The sequence below is a fragment of the Rhinolophus sinicus genome, chromosome 1 (assembly GCF_057876585.1).
Source record: "Rhinolophus sinicus isolate RSI-liver-muscle chromosome 1, RSI-T2T, whole genome shotgun sequence".
Lineage (NCBI taxonomy): Eukaryota > Metazoa > Chordata > Mammalia > Chiroptera > Rhinolophidae > Rhinolophus > Rhinolophus sinicus.
This window is the reverse complement of record NC_142501.1, coordinates 7,870,486-7,888,160: the sequence shown is the minus strand read 5'-3', so window position 1 is coordinate 7,888,160 and position 17,675 is coordinate 7,870,486. Positions and strand designations below refer to the sequence as shown.

General features: G+C 49.9%; 1 protein-coding gene across 1 annotated transcript; it reads left to right on the top strand.

Annotated features, from left to right (window-relative positions):
* The first annotated feature begins 1,585 nt into the window (after positions 1-1,585).
* LOC148759005 (uncharacterized) lies at positions 1,586-17,595 on the top strand. The gene is made up of 5 exons (XM_088792698.1): positions 1,586-6,138; positions 15,134-15,538; positions 15,720-15,820; positions 16,124-16,166; positions 16,271-17,595. The coding sequence occupies exons 1-5, from the start codon at positions 6,028-6,030 to the stop codon at positions 16,592-16,594; spliced, it is 984 nt and encodes a 327-aa protein (XP_088648824.1). The 5' UTR covers positions 1,586-6,027; the 3' UTR covers positions 16,595-17,595.
* Positions 17,596-17,675: the final 80 nt, after the last annotated feature.

Here is a 17,675-nt window from a genome sequence, read left to right as displayed (position 1 = left end):
AACTATACCGGCCAGCACGTCACTGAGATTTATTTTAGAAACACCTCCTGTCCGTTCTTCCCTGGCTTCTGCTCAGGTGAAGCTGCTGGGGCAAGAGACGTGAGCGCCCCCGCCTCCCCGCGCCGACCACGTATGTCACAGGTTGTCGGTCACCTGCACAGGGCTCCTGTGCGACCTGAGATTGAGCCCAGGGTGACATCGGCAAGATGGCGTAGCAGGAAGGGCCCTGCCCTGTGTCCCCCAGGCAGGAAGACCCGGCCGTGGGGCCCCCAACGCGATAAGGAGCAAACCCCTTGGTGAGAGCTCTAGAAAGCAGGTAGGGAGCAGCAGCACCCAGCGAGGCTGCGGGCAAAGGTGGTGGCATTTTGCTCGCCTTGCCCGTCTCCCCGTGGCAGGGCAGCTCCCGCGCCACAAACCTCCCAATTCTCGCTATTTCCTGAGGACAGAACGTGTGGAACCTGTGCCCAGCTTGTGTTAGCGCCCGGGGCCTGCCCTGACTCGGGGTGGGGACTGGCCCAGCGCGAGTTGAGGTCCCGGTAGGGCGGCTGTCCGCTCTTCTGCAGGCGGCCGCTGGGGGGCGCAGGAGGCCCCGCCCAGGATCCCCAGGGCGGGAGGGGTAGCGGGGCTGCGCCCGCCTCAGGGCTGTTTATGGGTCCAGGGCTTCTGCTTCGCCAGATGACAAATCGTGGATGTCCTCTGCCCAACGGTGTGACGACATTAGCTCTCCTGAGCTGTACACTGACTGGTGAAGATGGTGAATTTTGTTTTTTTAACCACAATTTAAAATTATTGTAAACAGTGCGTCACCACTATACACGTAATTAAAAAGCCAAAATCCAGAACAGTGACCTCGGCTGCAGGCGATGATGTGCAGCAACAGGACGTCTCAGGCGCTGCTGCTGGGAATCCAAAGCGGGGCAGCCGCCTCGCGAGGGAGCTGGCGGGTCCTTACAAAACCCTCTGACCGTGTGATCCCGGAATCCCGCGGCTTGGTCCTGAGCCAAAGGAGTTGAAACTTAGGTCCACACGAAAACCTGCACACGGACGATTACAGCGGCATATTCAGAACTGGCAAAACTTGGAAGCAACCTACGTCCTTCAGTAGGTGAGTGGGTAAACAGTGGTTCATCCAGAAATGGAATATCACTCAGCACTGAAACGAAATGAGCTCTCAGCCATGAAAAGACGTGGAGGAGCCGTAAACGCCTATTAGTATCGTGTGAAGGAAGCCACTCCGAAAGGCTACGTACTGTATGATTCCAACTATCTGACATCCTAGAAAAGGCGAAACTATGGAGAGAGTAAAAAGGTCAGTGGTTGTCAGGGGTTAGAGTTGAGGGAGGGGTGAACAGGCAGCGCTCAGAGGACCTTCAGGCTGTGAAACTTTTCTGTATGACACTATAATGACGGACACACGTCATACGTTTGTCCAAACCCACAGAATGTACAGCACAAAGTGAACACTAATGGAAACTATGGAATTCGGGTGACAATGTGTCAGACTAACAAGTGTACACTGTGCTGGGGGATGCTGATAGTGGGGTGGGGGCTGTGTGGGGGGAGCCAGGGGGTTATGGGAACTCTCTGTACCTTCTCTTCAATACTGCTGTGAACCTGAAAGTGCTCTTAGAAATTAAGTCTGTTAAAATAAATGCACGGAACTCAAAAGTGGTAGGAGGCACCTGAGCAGCTGACGCTTCCTGCAGAAGCCAGACAGCTGGGTCAGGAGGGGGTGTGGGCCATTTCCACTCCCCAGTTAACACTCATTTTGGAAGCCAGTTTGTGGAAAGACGTAGGACAATCAATCACATGTGCTTCGCTCAAGCATCAACAGCAAGTCTAAAGGGGACAGAAGAATAAAGGGCAAAATGACGAATCATTTGCTGTCAGGAAAATGTTTTCCTCCAGATACGTATTCTTCAGGTCTTGTGGTTTAGCCCCTGACACCTGAAACCTATCAATTTCATGTGACCTGTGTTAATGCCAGGCCAGGACCAGACTGGAAGCGAGGAAGCTCCCAAAGCCGTCATTGCTATGCAGCCCCCATGGCCCACCCGGCACATCCACCCACACCTGCATCCTGGTGGAGCGAAATGAGAATGGACCCCACTGCCTGATGTAGCTATTAAAACGAAGTTAATCTGCCTTTTTGCAGCCCCAACCTGATGAGCACACAAGAACTCATTTATAATTGCTTATTTCTTTATACATTTTATTGAGGAATATTGGGGAACAGTGTGTTTCTGGGGCCCATCAGCTCCAAGTCTTTGTCCTTCAATGTAGTTGTGGAGGGCGCAGCTCAGCTCCAAGTCCAGTTGCTGTTTTCGATCTTTATTTGCAGGGGGCACAGCCCACCATCCCATGCGGGAATTGAACCGGCAACCTTGTTGAGAGCTCGCGCTCTAACCTCTGAGCCATCCGGCCGGCCCTATGATTGCTCATTTCTACTTCACAACACTCCTTCCAGTGTTTCTGTTCTCTCATAAAGTCCATTAACATTGTCTGTACGACTCCTACCTACCTTCTCCGCTGCCCTTCCTACTTGGCATTCCCCTTTTCCCTCTCTTCTCTCCCTCAGGACTCATTTCCTCTCCTTTCCTCCTGCAAACCTCCTCTCAGAAAAAGCTTGGTAATTTCTCTCACGCCAAGATATAAATGACTACCGAGTTCACTGTTGAATGCACTGCTAGCACTGTTCCCAGAAAGGATGATGGAGGGGAAGGGACGCTGTGGGGACAGGGTCCCAGAGGGCAGTTTCCAGGCTCTCGGCCTCACGTGGAAAGACGCTGGCTGGGTTATTAGATGGCCATTAACTGTAATTGATGGCCATCCGCTGTGACCAGTTAGCCGTTAGCCACGAGTATAACTGCCGTGGCTGGGCTAGCAGGTGCGGAGTGCAGCTGGCAGTGGGTGGGTTGGCAGAGAAGTGGACGGCGGATTGCAGAGCATGTGGCTCTTGCTTCCTGTGTCTCCAACCCAGCTGCCATGGATAGTGGTAGGACTCCCCTATCTATGACTCCTTGGGTGCTCATTTTGGCCTCACCATGTCCTGCGTTCTTGTGCGGGAAGCAGGAGCTGAGACCCTGCATGACAGACATAGTGCAGTGTCCTGCAGAGACATGAGTGAGCTAAGGCCTGGAAAGGTCCCACTGGAGTTCGTGACCAACAGCCTATTGGTGACTTTGGTATGAGCGGACTTGTGGGGACAGAAACACATTGAGGTGGGCTGTGCAGTGAGGGAGAGGTGGAGAGACCTTTTTTTAATGAAAGAGATGAGTGATTTGTTTAAATGGTGATAGGAAGGAGCCAGAAGAGAAGGAACGGCTGAATATACAAGTGAGAGAGGAAAGAGACCCCCAAACCCCCAGGATGAGAGAAGACCAGATGGATGCAGTACAGGCTGGGGGGCGAGTCTCAGAGAGGAGAGGGCAGCGTCCTCCCCGAAGAGGAAATGGCCTGTGAGAAGCAGAGAACATAGGTGGGTTGGGTGGCAGCAAGTCAAGGGAACTCCCATCCAATGCTTCCTGTGTTCTCTGCTGAAAGCGAAGGAGGCATAGGTGGGGTTGGAGGTTTAAAGAGAGATTCTGAAATAGTCCCTGAGGAGAATGGGGAGCTGACTTGGGCAACGAGGCTCACTGGGCCCCATGGACGGTCCAGCTCACACTGGAGACCTTGACTTTACAATGATGTCAATTTATGGGAATTCTGACACTGACGGTGGGACTCCAGACAGAGGATATTTCCAGGAGGCTATGGGATTTCCGCCAGTCCTCCCAAAATTATTCCCAGGATGCTGCATAAACTGGAAAATACATTCAAGTTTTGGTAGTTTTTAATCATTATTATTTACTATTGTATTTGCCACCTACACCTGGGGACATTTTAATCCAAATATCCGAAAGAGGTATATCTTTTTCCTTAATCCTATCCCAACCCCCTTTTCCTGTTCTGATTCTCGGGGACCTACCTTTCCAGGTCTGCGGGCATGAACCCATCTTTTGTTTGGGGCTCTGAGGTGGGGAGAAATTTCGGGGCATTTTCCAAGCTCCTGGAGCTAGCCCAGGCCGTCCTGAGTTTGACCGCCATCTGTGAGCAGCAGGCCACCCCCTGGCTGAGCCCTGCCGGTGGAGGTCCTTGCCATTCCCCACTGTCTCTGGCCCGTTGTCATTCCTGCAAGGCACGGGGTACAGGAGCGCTGGGATCCCAGGCCTCTGTGATGCATTGACTGTTGCCCATCTTTTCTTCTTAGACTGAAAATGGTGTTTGGTCTGTGCTGCCAGAGAGAGAGGTAAAGTTTAGGTGGCCCTGTTTCCATGTCCCGAATGACCAGGAAGGGGAACCCTGACTTGGGAGAAGGAAGAAGGGAAAATAGGGTTCTCTGTTACTCAGGGTTGGGATGGAGGGCCCTGTCCTGGCAGGTGGGACATGGCTGTGGTGCCTGTGTGTGTGTGTGTGTGTGTGTGTGTGTGTGTGTGTGTATGTGCGTGTGTGCGTGTGTGTGCGTGTGCGTGCCTGTGTGTGTGTGTGTTTGTGTGCGTGTGCGCGTGTGTGTGTACGTGTATGTGCGTGTGTGCGTGTGTGTGCGTGTGTGTGTGTGTGTGTGCGTGTGTGTGTAGGCAGGGAGCTACTATGCTGGCAGTGCCAAATGCTATGGTTGTCCCAAGAGAAGTGTTGCAGAAGAGGAGGCTGGGTCATGGGACATGATTTCTAATCTGGGCTGTGGGAGCTGTCAGTGCAGAGTAGGGAGGGCTGTGGGGAGAAGAGCCAATCCAGTACCAAATGAGCACCTGGAATGGCCAGTCAAGGCCAGGTCCACCTTCTGGCTGGAGAGGTGAGATGGACCCTCGTACACAATAAGGAAGGAAAGGAGAGGAAAGGGGTCGCGGGTCCGTGTGCTCCAGGCTCCAAGGCTGGCTTTGGAAGTAGCCAGAGGCCCAGAATCCTGGCAGCCAGTCAGCAGGGAGCCCAGGCTGAGCCCTGTTACAGCTGCCGGGTTTATTCATATGCAGTGGTGATTGGACTTGCCCTGGAGAAGCAGGTCCTGGGATTGGGGAGGAAAGCCAGTCCCCACTGGAGAGGGCACGGGAGACCCCAGTCTCACACTCAGCCCTGCTTTCCCTCCAGGCTCTATGCATCCCTGTACTTAGTGCACATGTTTATTCTTGCAGGTAAGGGCCTGGGTCTGGTGTGAGTTGGGGATGACAGCAGGACCTGGGAAACTGGTTCTCCCCTCAGAGCTACTGCAGGCCCCCGCTGCCCACCAGGGCTCCAAGGGGCCCCCCTGAGGCTGCCATGTACCTGCCGCCCCAGGCGTGGCCACACTGCTCAGCGCCCAGGCTGGCCTTCTTTTCCCCTTTCTTCCCTCTGCACCTTCAGAGTGAAACTGGGATTTGAACCAAGGTTTAATTTAATTTTAAAACTCATAACAAAACAAAAAAAAACACACAAACTGTCACGCGGGGTGGCCTGCGAGACCTCTAGTCCCGCTCCCTGCACAAGAATGCAGGACATGGCTAGGCCAAAAAGGAACATCCACAGAGCCATAGGTAGGAGAGACATACCACTATAGTCTCACAGGAGGCTGAATCCACACGACCTGCAACCTGCTGTCTGCTTCTCTGCCTGCCAACCAACCGACTGACTCTCGACTCCCGACTCTCTACTCACCAACCAGTGCAGCTGTGGCAGTTATGTCAGTGGCTAATTGGCTAACTGGTTACAGCTGATGGTCAGTTAGCCACAACTGACGGCCACCTACTACTCGAGCCAGCACCTTTCCACCTGAGGCCGAGAGCCTTGAAACTGCTCTCTGGAACTCTACCCCCACACAAACCAAAAAACTGCACCAACTGGAAGTGTTTTTCAGCAATGATTTTCAAATTTTTGTTTGCATACCTTTTGAAAAACCATATATCCCCTCACACATTTTAAGTTCATATCTAATATGTCCATTGCAAGTTTAATAGTATACGACTTCTGACATATTGTGAATACTGACCCTTTAAAATAATTACATCCCTCCTTTAAATGTTTGAACTAGTCTTTCGTCACCTCCCTGCAGAAGTGGTGTTCTATTATTTTCAGGAGTCTGTGAGGAAAACAGCTCCTGACCATGAGCTTGCAGGGGAGTCTTCACAGGTAGGGGCCCCTGTCAGGTTCTAGAGGCTGGCACAGGCTCACTGCACCCTGAATAGGGGTCACGCTCCTTGACCTCAAAAGGTCAGTCATGTGTGTCTGTGTCTGTGAATGTGAGGATTCTGGAGAAACTTCCTGCTTCTGGCAAAGAGTCAAACACAGGTTCTGTCCCTTGTGTGCTGGCTCCATGGTCACCTCCACGCTCCTTGGCTGTGGCCTGGACAAACCCAAAGAAACAGGTGACCCCTAATGTATGTGAGGAGCCCCGGAATGGGGTTCAACACTCCTTTGTGAATGGGTGGTGGTGAGCAGGACACCTGCCCGGGGTCGCATACCCTCCTTGATGTCCCAGGTCCAAGAACCCATGTCAGAGGCCCCCCGCCCCCCGCCCAGCCCTCGGTCAAGAGAAGCCTGCAGACCAGCTGCTGGATCCGGTGCTGCCCACCGATTACGCCACTTAACCCTCACAGCTCCCTCTTCATAGATGACGAAACTTAGGCTCCCGGAGGGACAGTGACTAGACTCAGGCAGCCCAGGTGACAAGACAGAACAACGTTCCCGGTCTCTGGGGCCCCCTGCTGCCTGGCCAGAGCTACTGGGAAGAGGAGCTCATTCCCGTGAGGACATGTTCTGTGTGAGCACATCACAGAGAAGTGTGGGCGACACCCTGAGGGAGTGGCTGTTTGCAGGTGGGGCGCCCTCAGGGGGCCTGTGTGCCCTGGACATCGCCGAGTCCACCTTCCCTCCTTTTTTAAAAATTAATAGTCAAATTTCCATTTTTGGAAAGTTTTATCCACAAAGATACGCATGTACGTAGTTTGATGAGTCAAAAATTTAAGACTTGAAACAAAAAACTAGCTACCTTTTGTCACCCCCACTCCCCGTGATTCCCAGAACCAGGTGGGAATCTTTCAGGCTTCCAGCCTTCCCAGCTGTAGCCTTGGATTTGGCCACCATGTCTCTGAATAGAAAGCGTGTCCTGCTTTGTCTTGATTTTTCAGATTTAACATTATTAATGAATTCCTGCAATGGAAGATGAGGATTCCGCTCTCCTAACAACCGCGCGCTTACCACCACCTCCTCCACACACATTTCAGCTCTCGAGCCCTTCAATGCAGTTATATCCTAGTTTCTCTCATTGTAGACTTTTTTAAAACCGAGTTATGACACCTTCAACTGTTAAATTTTTGTAAGTATCATTTTTTCTTTTTTGCTGATTTTGATGTCGTTTGGCTTTTAAGTCCCTCTCCCCCACATTGGACTCGTGTTATTCATGTTTTTTAAATTAAGGTGTTACTTATGTAGAGTAAGATTCATCCTTTTTAGTGTATAGTGCTTTGAGTTTTGACAAACATATATAGTTGCACAACGGCCACCGTAACCGAGATACAGAACCGGTCCATCACTTCAGAGAATTCTCCTGTATTCACTCAGAACCCACTCCCAGCCCTGGAATCCAATGAGCACTTTTCTGTCCCTATAGTTTTGCCTTTGCAACCCTGTCATATAAATGGAAACTTCCAGCATGCAGCCTCTTGAATCTGGTGTCTTTCGCTTGCACAATGCACGTGAGATCTGTCGGTTGTGTAGCAGTCGTTTGTTCCTTCTTATTGCTGAGTAGTTGTCCATTGTGTGGATGTACCACAGTTTGTCCATTAATGTGAACGGACATTTAGTTTGTTGCTAATTTTTGGCAGTTACAAATAAAAGCGCTGTAAATATTCATATACAAATTTTGTGTGAGCATAAGTTTTCCTTTCACTTAGGCAAACACCTAGCAGTGGGATTGTTGGGTCATGTGGTAAAGGTATGTTTAGTTTTGTAGAAAACTGTGAAACTTTTGCAAAGTAGCTGGTACCCATTTTGCATTCTCACCTGTATTGAATCAGAGTTTCCAATTGTTCCACATCATCTCCTTCAGTTTTCTTTTTTCCCCCCACTTTTTATTTATTTCAATTGTGTTTTCCAGGACCCATCAGGTCCAAGTCAAGTAGTTGTTTCAGTCTACTTGTGGAGGGCGCAGCTCACAGTGACCCATGTGTGGATCCCACTGCCAACCTTGTTCTTAAGAGCACCAGCCGCCTAAATGTTTTTTATATTTTTTTAGCCAATGGTTTGTTTGTTTTTTGAGCACTGATGTGTTTTTTGTTTTTTTTTGGGTTTTTTTTTTTTTTTGCCACTCTAATAGGTGTATATCATAATTTATATTAGACCAATATTTAGTGTTTGCATTTTAAAACTATGTAAATTGTATTCCTAGCTGAGTCATGTAGTGTACTATGATTAGTCTTCTTTGTGTATAATTTCAGTTTTGTTTTGTTTTAATTTTACTTTCTGTGTACCTATAGTTAATGCACCCAAGCTCTCAAATATAAATCTCCTTGCAATACATTTAGATAAATTAGGTGATTTATCAGTGTGATCGTTTTCATGGAGACTTGTCTCCTGGAGCCCTCATCCTCCTGTTTCCATCTGGACGGGATGCCCTTGAGGCCAGCTGCTCAGCTGTCCTGGGATCTCCCTTCCCCATCGCATCCTGGGGAGCGCTTCACTTCTTTCATGTGTGGGAGCCCATGTTACTCTGTCATTTTGGTGAAACACACCCCGCGGTTGCTTCCTGAGGGGTGGTCTTATGACATTACATGTCTGAAAAGGTCTTAATTCTGTTAAAAGTGAACTGGCATCTTAAGATGCTTAACTATAGAGCTGGGAGGACTATGGAGGGAGCTGGGCCCCTTGTTAACACTCCAGGCTTGACGTCCTGTCGAAGGCTATGCTAACGTCTAAGGGAGGGATGCGAATAAAGAGGGTGCCCTATTGGGCTCCTCCTTCTTCCCAGGTGGGTGGCCAGTGGGCAAGACCAGCCCACGAGTGTGCATGCTTTCCTTGGTTCTGTTTCTTTTTCTTTTTCCGAATAAACAGTTTTCTTTTGGTGGATTATCTGGAGAATATTTGGCCAGTTGACGCTCTCGACGCCCAATGTGGGTCCGTGAGAGGAATGTACTCCGACAGCTTCTGATTGGTGAGCGAAGTTATGGCACCTAAAGGAGCTGTTTAGGCTTGACCTTCGCTCCCTGGCTTAGGAGCATCGGATGAGTTTCTCTCTTGGGTCTGAGCCAACGGATTTTGAGTCCGGCACTCTCCAGGCTTTATTGGGGAATTGTTTTAAATTTTTTTTTGTCGCTGTTGTTTGTTGCTGTGTGTGTGAAGGCTTTAAGGCTTATTTCTTTGTCTGTACTCGTGGCACTGGCACGTTGGTTTGATTTCTTCAGAAAGAAGGCTGTCCTTTGAGAAGAAAATTGGCCTTCACCTAATCTCCCCCCCACCCTAACCCCGGGGATAAGAGGTATTTCTACTGCAATTGGTCAGTTTTAGCCGGTATTTGATCGTGCTGTCTCACTGAGAAAGTTAACAGAGTGCCACCCAGCCCAGCTGGTAACTGAATTCCTTGAGAGTTGGTTATTTGCCTGGAACTGGCTTTTAGCCTTGGGGTCGGGTCCTCAGAAATCAGACTGTTCCAGAAAGTGAGAGTGGGGAGAGCTGAAGACTGTGTTTGCTCGAGTTGTGAAAGATTTCGGCCCAGTGGCAGCTCAGCCTATAACTTAACTCCTGAAAAGTTGGTTATTTTTCTGGAACTGGCTTTCAGCCTTCGGTCTGGTTCACATGGTCAAGCTGGTCCAGAGTGAGGTGAGCCTGAAGGAGCTATAGATGTGTCAAGTAGTAAATTGTTTTGGGTGCAGTTTGTTTAAAAAAAGAAAGGGGATCTCTGGTGTCTATGCCTTCTAAAACTGTCCCTCCTGAGACACCGGCTGAATATATGTTTGAAACCTCTGAGGAATTTTCGTGCACGTATTTAACTAAAGGGTCAGATCTGACTATGGATAATTGTAAATATCAGAGGCCTCTTTGGGGAACTTTCGATATTCCCAAGCTTGAATTTCTGAAAGTTAGATTGTGTAGTAACAGCAATGAAACTAGGAAAGAGGAATGAAATGCCTATGTGGAGTGGTACACGAAGGCCTCAGATCGAGACTGTGAACCTAAAGTTACCTTTTAATGAAGTCTCAAAGCTAACGGAGACTTAAAAATTTAAAAAGAAACAAAATGGCGCCTGCAACCTCATGTCCCCCCCCCCCCCCTACACTGCCTTGCCCTTCCCCCACTCACTGCTCCTTGGTCTCACATTCCACCTCCGATGCCGTCTTGTTCCCCTTTGCCTCCTCCTCTGCCTTCAACTCAGCCCCCTGGCGGCATCTTCTTCTGAATCTTCTCCTCGCTCTTCTTCCTCAGAACCTATCAGTACTCTTCCATTTAAGATTAAACCCTCTGTGGATCCTGGTAAACCCCACGTCTCCTACATTCCCTAGACTAACGCTGGGTTACGAGCTAGAGTGGAGGAATTTCCTACAGTAATTAAGGATTCTAATAAATTTGCTAAGGAATATGGTATTACTATTCAAGATTATCAGCCTGGATTTTCTGATTTACATCAGCTAATTAATATGTTGGTTGGTGAAGTCCAAGCCAGACATTGGATGAGAATTGCCGGATGGGAACATCCTGAAAGGAATTTAGAAAAGCAAACCTCCGATTATTGGAAGGAAGCCAGAGAACTTGCGAGGAAACTACAGCCAGCAATTCCCGAGGCCTATCCAAAGGCTGTCGATGCAGCAAAATTCAGGATTGCTCACAACAGCCTGACGAATCTGCTATTGACTACTATGAAAGATTCCAGGTCGTTTTTAGGGACAATTCAGGTCTTCTTTCGGATGCTGGCTACACATGCACAGTTTTTAATTCTTTGTTTGTAAAAGGACTAAATAAAAACCTTTCCCTCCTGGTTAGGAGACTCAGGATAGGATGGGGAACTGTGCCTCCCTTAGACTTGGTATATTTTGCTAAGGAGCTTGCTAGTACTGTAGATGAGCCGCCTAAAAACAAGCTCACCAAGACTTTTGACTGTCAGCCATAGCAAATGGAAGACCCTGTGGGAGGCCAAAGAACTACAACTTTTTGGCACTACTGCGAGGAGCAAGGACACTGGAACAGGGATTGCCGGAAATTGAAGCATGCAAGACGCTCTCTGCCAACTAACTGGTGTCTTTCAGGCTTTCCTAATTCCCGGTGAAGGGGCTCTGAGGAATTACAGGAGGTTTTCTTTTTCCCCCCAGTCCTTCCCCTAAATCATCTTGGAGAAACAGGTTTGCGTATCTGAACCAATTCCCTTTTGTCTAGGTCCCTTTAGAGATAAACACTAACATTGTTTTCTCTTAGTTCTCCTGCCTCCACCCATTTATTAGGCAGAGACTTCTTAGAGAAGTGTCATGCTGGATTTCTTAGGAGGCTGAGGAAGCCCCTCATGGCTGCCTAACATTAGCGAATCACCTCCTGACTCCTTGTGACGATTTGAAGAAAAACTTCTCTGGGGAAAGCTGATTTCTCACAGTTTGCGATGGTTCGTACTTAAAAAACGACACTGGTGAGTGCTATGCTGGTTATGCTGTTTTGACTACTTGTGAAGTCATCGATGCAGCACCCTTGCCAGAGGCCACTTCAACGCAGCAGACTGAATTAAATGCCTCAGTCAAGCTTACATTTTTGCAAAGGGTAAAGCTCTCTCAGCATTTATGCTGACAGCAGATATGCTGTTGGGGTGACCCATGACTTTGGAATACTATGGAAATGTGGTTTCCTTACCTCCAATGGAGATAAAATTAAGAATGGTCCATAGGTACAGAAATTGTTGAACGCTGTCCTTTTACCTGATGTCTTAGTATTATTAAGATTCTGAGTTATTCTAAACTTGACTCCTTGGAAGCCAAAGGGAATCTCCTGGCTGACATTTCTGCTAAAAGTGCTGCCCCTAAAGACAACAGCAGTCAGGTCTCTCATGATCCAGAGAGAAGCTTCTCCAGCTGATAACTTAGAAAAACTGGCCAGAGAAGCCCAACAATCAGCTTCTGAAGAAGAAAAACATAACTGGAAATCCAACAATTGTTGGTTTCATAAGCAAAGGAGACTCTGGTTTGGACCAAACAACAACCCAGTCCTACCAGAAAGTTTGAAATTCCCACTTTTAACCACTGTACTTGCATTGAACCATCATTGGTCAGCTGACGAAATGGTAGCCTTCATGCACCAATATTGATGGGAAAATATTAATAAGGCTGCGAAAAGTGCCGACCTCAGGTGTCCCACCTGTCCTAAGTATAACTCAGGGAACCCTGTTTACACTGCCCCTGGACATTTTAAATTGCCAAATGGACCATTTGAGGTCTGGCAACTAGACTTCATACAGCTTCCCCATCTTATGGATACAAATATATTCTAGGCATGATATGTATGTTTCCTCACTGGACTTTCCCTTGCAGACACGCAAATGTATCTGCAGTGGCCAAAATACTGTTAGAAAAGATTATTCCTACATGGGAAACTCCTCTTGAGCTCCACAGTGACGGAGGAACCCATTTCACAGTTCAGGTGCTGAAGCAAGTCTGTGCTTGGCCACTCCTGCAACATTTTCACTGCACTTACCATCCTCAGGCTTCAGGATTGGTTGAACGCACTAATGGTGTTATCAAGACGGCAAAATTTACAGAAACTCTTCAAATACCTTGGCCAAAAGCATTGTCCATAGTCCTTTTAAATCTCATCTACTCCTTTTGGGACTCATAAGCTCTCACCTTTTCAGATACTTACAGGACGCCCTATGCATCTGGCCCCTGCCTCTCTTGACCCACAGCTGGTGAAAGGAGACATACTTGAGTATTATAAAGGCTTAATTGAGTCTATGGACAAGAGTCATGCTTTAGTCAAACAATCGTTTCACCATACCCTCCAGGGAAGTGAACAGCTAAAAATTCATGCTTTACAACATGGAGATTTTGTTTATTGGAAAAGACACCTCAACAAGGATTCCCTCCAGCCACGCTGGAAGGGCCCTTACCAGGTACTGCTGACTAACCCCCGTACTGCAGGGGGTAGACTTTTGGATACACGTGTCACACCTAAAGAAGACACCAAACCCTGACTGGAAAAGCACACAGTCTGGTGACCTGAAACTAAAACTGTCAAGATTTAAAACAGGTGACCTCTAAGGAACTGAGTCCCTGGTCGATGCCTGCCATATAAGCTAGGTTGCTATGTTCTAATTCTATCTTTAACTTTGATCTATTTAAACTCTGCTTCTGATGCCGGTTGACACTGGACACCAGTTGTTTCCCGATCCATGCACTCTTCCCCATGATGTAAGAAATGACTCCCAGAGGGGCCCTTCCAACATCGAGGGACAAAAAGCTGGACACTGGGGGGCCGGCCTGGTGGCTCAGGTGGTTAGACCTCTGTGCTCCTAACTCCGAAGGCTGCCGGTTCGATTCCCACATGGGCCAGTGGGCTCTTAACCACAAGGTTGCCAGTTCAACTCTTCGAATCCCGCAAGGGATGGTGGGCTCCGCCCCCTGTAAATAAAATTGAACAGGGCACCTTGAGCTGAGCTGCCACTGAGCTCCCAGATGGCTCAGTTGGTTGGAGCGCGTCCTCTCAACCACAAGGTTGCTTGTTTGACTCCTGCAAGGGATGGTGGGCTGCACCCCCTGCAACTGGAAACAGCAACTGGACCTGGAGCTGAGCTGCGCCCTCCACAACTAAGATTGAAAGGACAACATCTTGACTTGGAAAAAAGGCCTGGAAGTACACACTGTTCCCCAATACAGTCTTGTTCCCCTTCTCCAACAAAATCTTAAAAAAAAAAAAAAAAAAAAAAAAAGCTGGACACTGGAAAACCTGAGACTAGAAAACCTGAATCCCCCCTCTTGACAAGATGTTTTCTCTAAAAGCATCATTGATCAAATCCTACTTGACTAAGACAGGCTAGGTATAGAATCTAGACTAGAAATACTTTTCTCACAGATCCTGAAGCTCCTCACTGTCTTCTAGCTTCAAATGTTGGCATTTAAAACTCTGATGAAATTTAATTCCTAAAAGAGACTTTTTCCTCGTATTTAGAAGTTTATAGGTTCTTCTCATGGTCCTCATTGTTTGGAAATTTATTGATGACATAACCTGAGGTGGATCTTTCCATCCACTCTCACGGACACTTGGCGATCCCTTCTCTTCCGCAAACTCCTGTCCCTTATCTTTGGGACATTGTCTTGATGAAAAAAGAATGTATTTACTTAGTAGCTCTCCGTGCCACCTCAGTCTGTTGCCTGTGTGTCCTCTTTCAGAAGGATCTATGATTTAGCTCTTGATGTGTTTTCTGTTTTTCTGGAAAATATTTTTTTCAATTTTATCTTCTATACTTTGATTGAATTTTTCATTCTCATTATCGTATCCTATTTTTGTTTTTCAAGATTTAGAGGTTGGGCCCAGTGGCTCAGGTGGTTGGAGCGCCGTGCTCCTAAGACCAAGGTCGTCGGTTCGATTCCCACATTGGCCAGTAAGCTGCTCCCTCTACAACTAAGATTGTGAACAATGGCTCTCCCTGCAGCTGGGCAACTAAGATTGTGAACAATAGCTTTCCCTGGAGCTGGGCTGCGTGAGCTGCTGTGAGCAGACAACTGCCTGCCTCAGTGGGGGTTGGGGGTGTTGGGGGTGGGGGATTGGGCAGAAGGGGGGGTAGGGGTGGGGGGGGTTTGTGGAGCGCAAGGCTCATAACACCAGCGTGGGCCAGGTTGCTGTGTCCTACACAACTAGATGGAGAAACAATGGCTTCAACCGGAGTGGAGGGGTGGGGGGGGGGAGGTGGAGAAAAGGGGGAAAAAAAAGGATTTAAATGTTGATGTTTGAACATTCTTATTTTTGAGCCTATCCTTGTTTCTTGAATACAAAGCTTTATCATTCTAAAGACATCAATTATCATTTGTTGAAGTTTTCCTCAACTCCCTGCTAGTGTTAGGTGTCTGAGGTGCAGGCATTAACAGTGGACCAGTGTGCAGCGGAGTCCTTAGATGTCACCTCAGCCTTCCCTCCCACCTCCTCTCTCTTCCTTGTCATAAAGACCCGAGGGGAGACGTTAAGGCCAGTGTGGGGGCCGATGGATGAGTGCTACCCTGTGATTACCCAGGTGGGTAAGAGCTGGGGACCCTTCTTTTCCTGCAATGGGGTGTCTGTAGTGGGCACCCTTGGTAGACACAGTGAGCGGTTGGGCCATGTAGGGAAGGACTCCCAGTCACTCATAGCTGAGTTTCACTCTGTGGAGACGCAGAGTCAAGAGTGGGAAGAAGCAAGCCTCTGGGGTGAGGTCTTCCCTGGAAAGGCCCGGGGCGGGGGTCTCTCCTGTCAGAGCTCCGTGAGAGCCAGGGATGCGCCACTCATGGCAGGAGGTCCCAGGGATAGTGGAGGGGCCCCCTCCAGGAAACTCGCAGCCCTACCACAGCTCAAGCTGAGAAGGGAAGGACTTCCCTAGAAGAAAACAAAGAACTGTACACACCCCAAGTGTGGAGAACGGGGAGGGATGAGGCATTCGGAGGGCCTTTACGGCCATGTTATGCCCACTTATCCCTCCTGGCAGGCCATGACCCCCAAGGCAACAGGAGGACTGAGGGGTACTGCCCCCATGGAGCCCGATGGATGTCCTTTCTCAGGATGAGGGGGAGGTGAGTTCCGCAGGAGAGGAAGGAGCCAGCACCACTGCTGCTGGGAAGGAAGTGGCTGAAGAGAAGGTGACAGGGACCCCGGCTGCGAGGTAAGGAAGCCTGGTGCCTCAACCACAACGTTGCCACGTGGGTGCTCTGAGGTGCCCTAGAGCACAGCAGGGTGGGGAGGCCGTGGAGAAGGAGGGCGGGGCCAGCTGGGGGACCCCCAAGGTGACGGGGCCAGACTGCCATCCCAGTGCAGCAACAGCTCTTGGCAGCTGAGAGGAGCAAACATGGCGTCAGCACAGTGGGTCCGAGGCCTGGCCTCCCGACATCCTGTGAAGTGAGGCCTCAGTCTCCCCACGAGCAATATGTAGGACCTGTCTCATCCCCTCTGTGCCTCTTTTTCCCAGGGAGATAAACAGGCCCGAGAGGCGATTGCTGTGTATCCTTCTGGTAAGACCGCGGACATCAGCCTGCTGTAGCAGGACTGCCACCCTCGCGAGTCTCTGTGACCCTCTCAGACCCTCCTGCCCTGAGGAGGGGAGACATCCCGGTAGCCAGGTGCCCCGAACTTCTGGAAGGAGCCGCCCTGCCTCCTGCTTCCTTCCTGCGTGGCAGGACGGCAGGTCACCCCCCTTGGGCTGGAGGAACCTGGTATCAATGCGGACCTGCTCCTCCAGCAGCAGTGGGTGCCTGGGCCTTGGGGAAAGGTTCTTTCCAGCAAAGGACCCACAGGGCATGCCTGTTTGTGCTTTCTAGAGGCCTCTGAGGTGGAGAGCAAGGAGGGAAGGCCCAGGGACTGGGTCCCCCACCTCCTGAGGAAGCTCTGGCTGGGCTGGTACCAAGCCTCTGATATCCCCAAGACTAGGAACCACGAATAACAAACTGTACAATAAATGTGCAAGGTGCTGCCTCTGTGGCCCCACTGCATCCGTTCAGGGCCTCACAGACCCAGTGTGGCCCCATCCACACTCCTTGTCCCAACACCTCCTGCCACCAAGCCTGACACGAAAGTAGATACTCAGGAGGGGCTGAGCGGACCCTGGTGGGCTTCCAACTGCATGTTGAGGGACAACCATGTTCCCTGAATGCTAAGAGCTGGGGCGCGCCCTGTCTTGAGGGCATATACGTAGAAGACACTAGTGGATCCCTTGTCAGAGATTCTGTTGGGTTGGGTCGTCTGACAAAAAGGGCTTCTGCCCTGAGCATCAGGTGTCGCCACCTGTTACCTAAATGCACCAGCGGGTCTTCCCAACTCAGGTAATTAGAAACCCTTAGGTGCTGCCCATGTGCTCAGTGTAGAACCAGTCCATGTGGGGGTGGACACAGGTGGAGGACGGCGGACTAATACGGTCACAGCCCCAGTCAGAGCAGGAAGACAGGACCCAGCAGCCATCTGGTGCAACTTTCCCATTGGCTGGAGGAGAAACAGAAGCCCAGGGTCACACGATGTGGCATTGCAAGGACTAGAGCCAGGTGTCCTCCTCCAAGTTCCCCATTTAGCCTCCTCCTCCTGTGGCCACTGCATGGTCACATGGGTCCCAGCTTCTCTGAGTTCCCCACCTTTTGGGGTGCCATAGATGGAGTGGGGAGCAGACTTGATGGTAAGGCAGAGCTGCTGGCTCTGGTAAAGGGTGGGTGGCGTCGGACCTGAGATGGGGGCATCCAGGCTGAGTAGGCCCCTCCCATCCCCACCAGGGCCTGACTGATACCTCTCAGCAGCCTAGTCTGGCTGCGCCCAAAGGAGCCAGGACCTATGTGTAGATATTGTCTGCAAGCCAAGTAGCTAGTGTTGGGGGTCCATGGGTGAGTAGGGGCTAAGCTATCACTTTCTGAGCCTCAGTATACCCATCTCTCAATTGGAGTCAAATGCCAGGAAAGGATGGATAAGGCAGGGGTAGTGGGGCTGGCCCTGGGGAGGCTGCTGAGGCCCCAGCACTGCCGGGTGCGGGGAAGAGACCT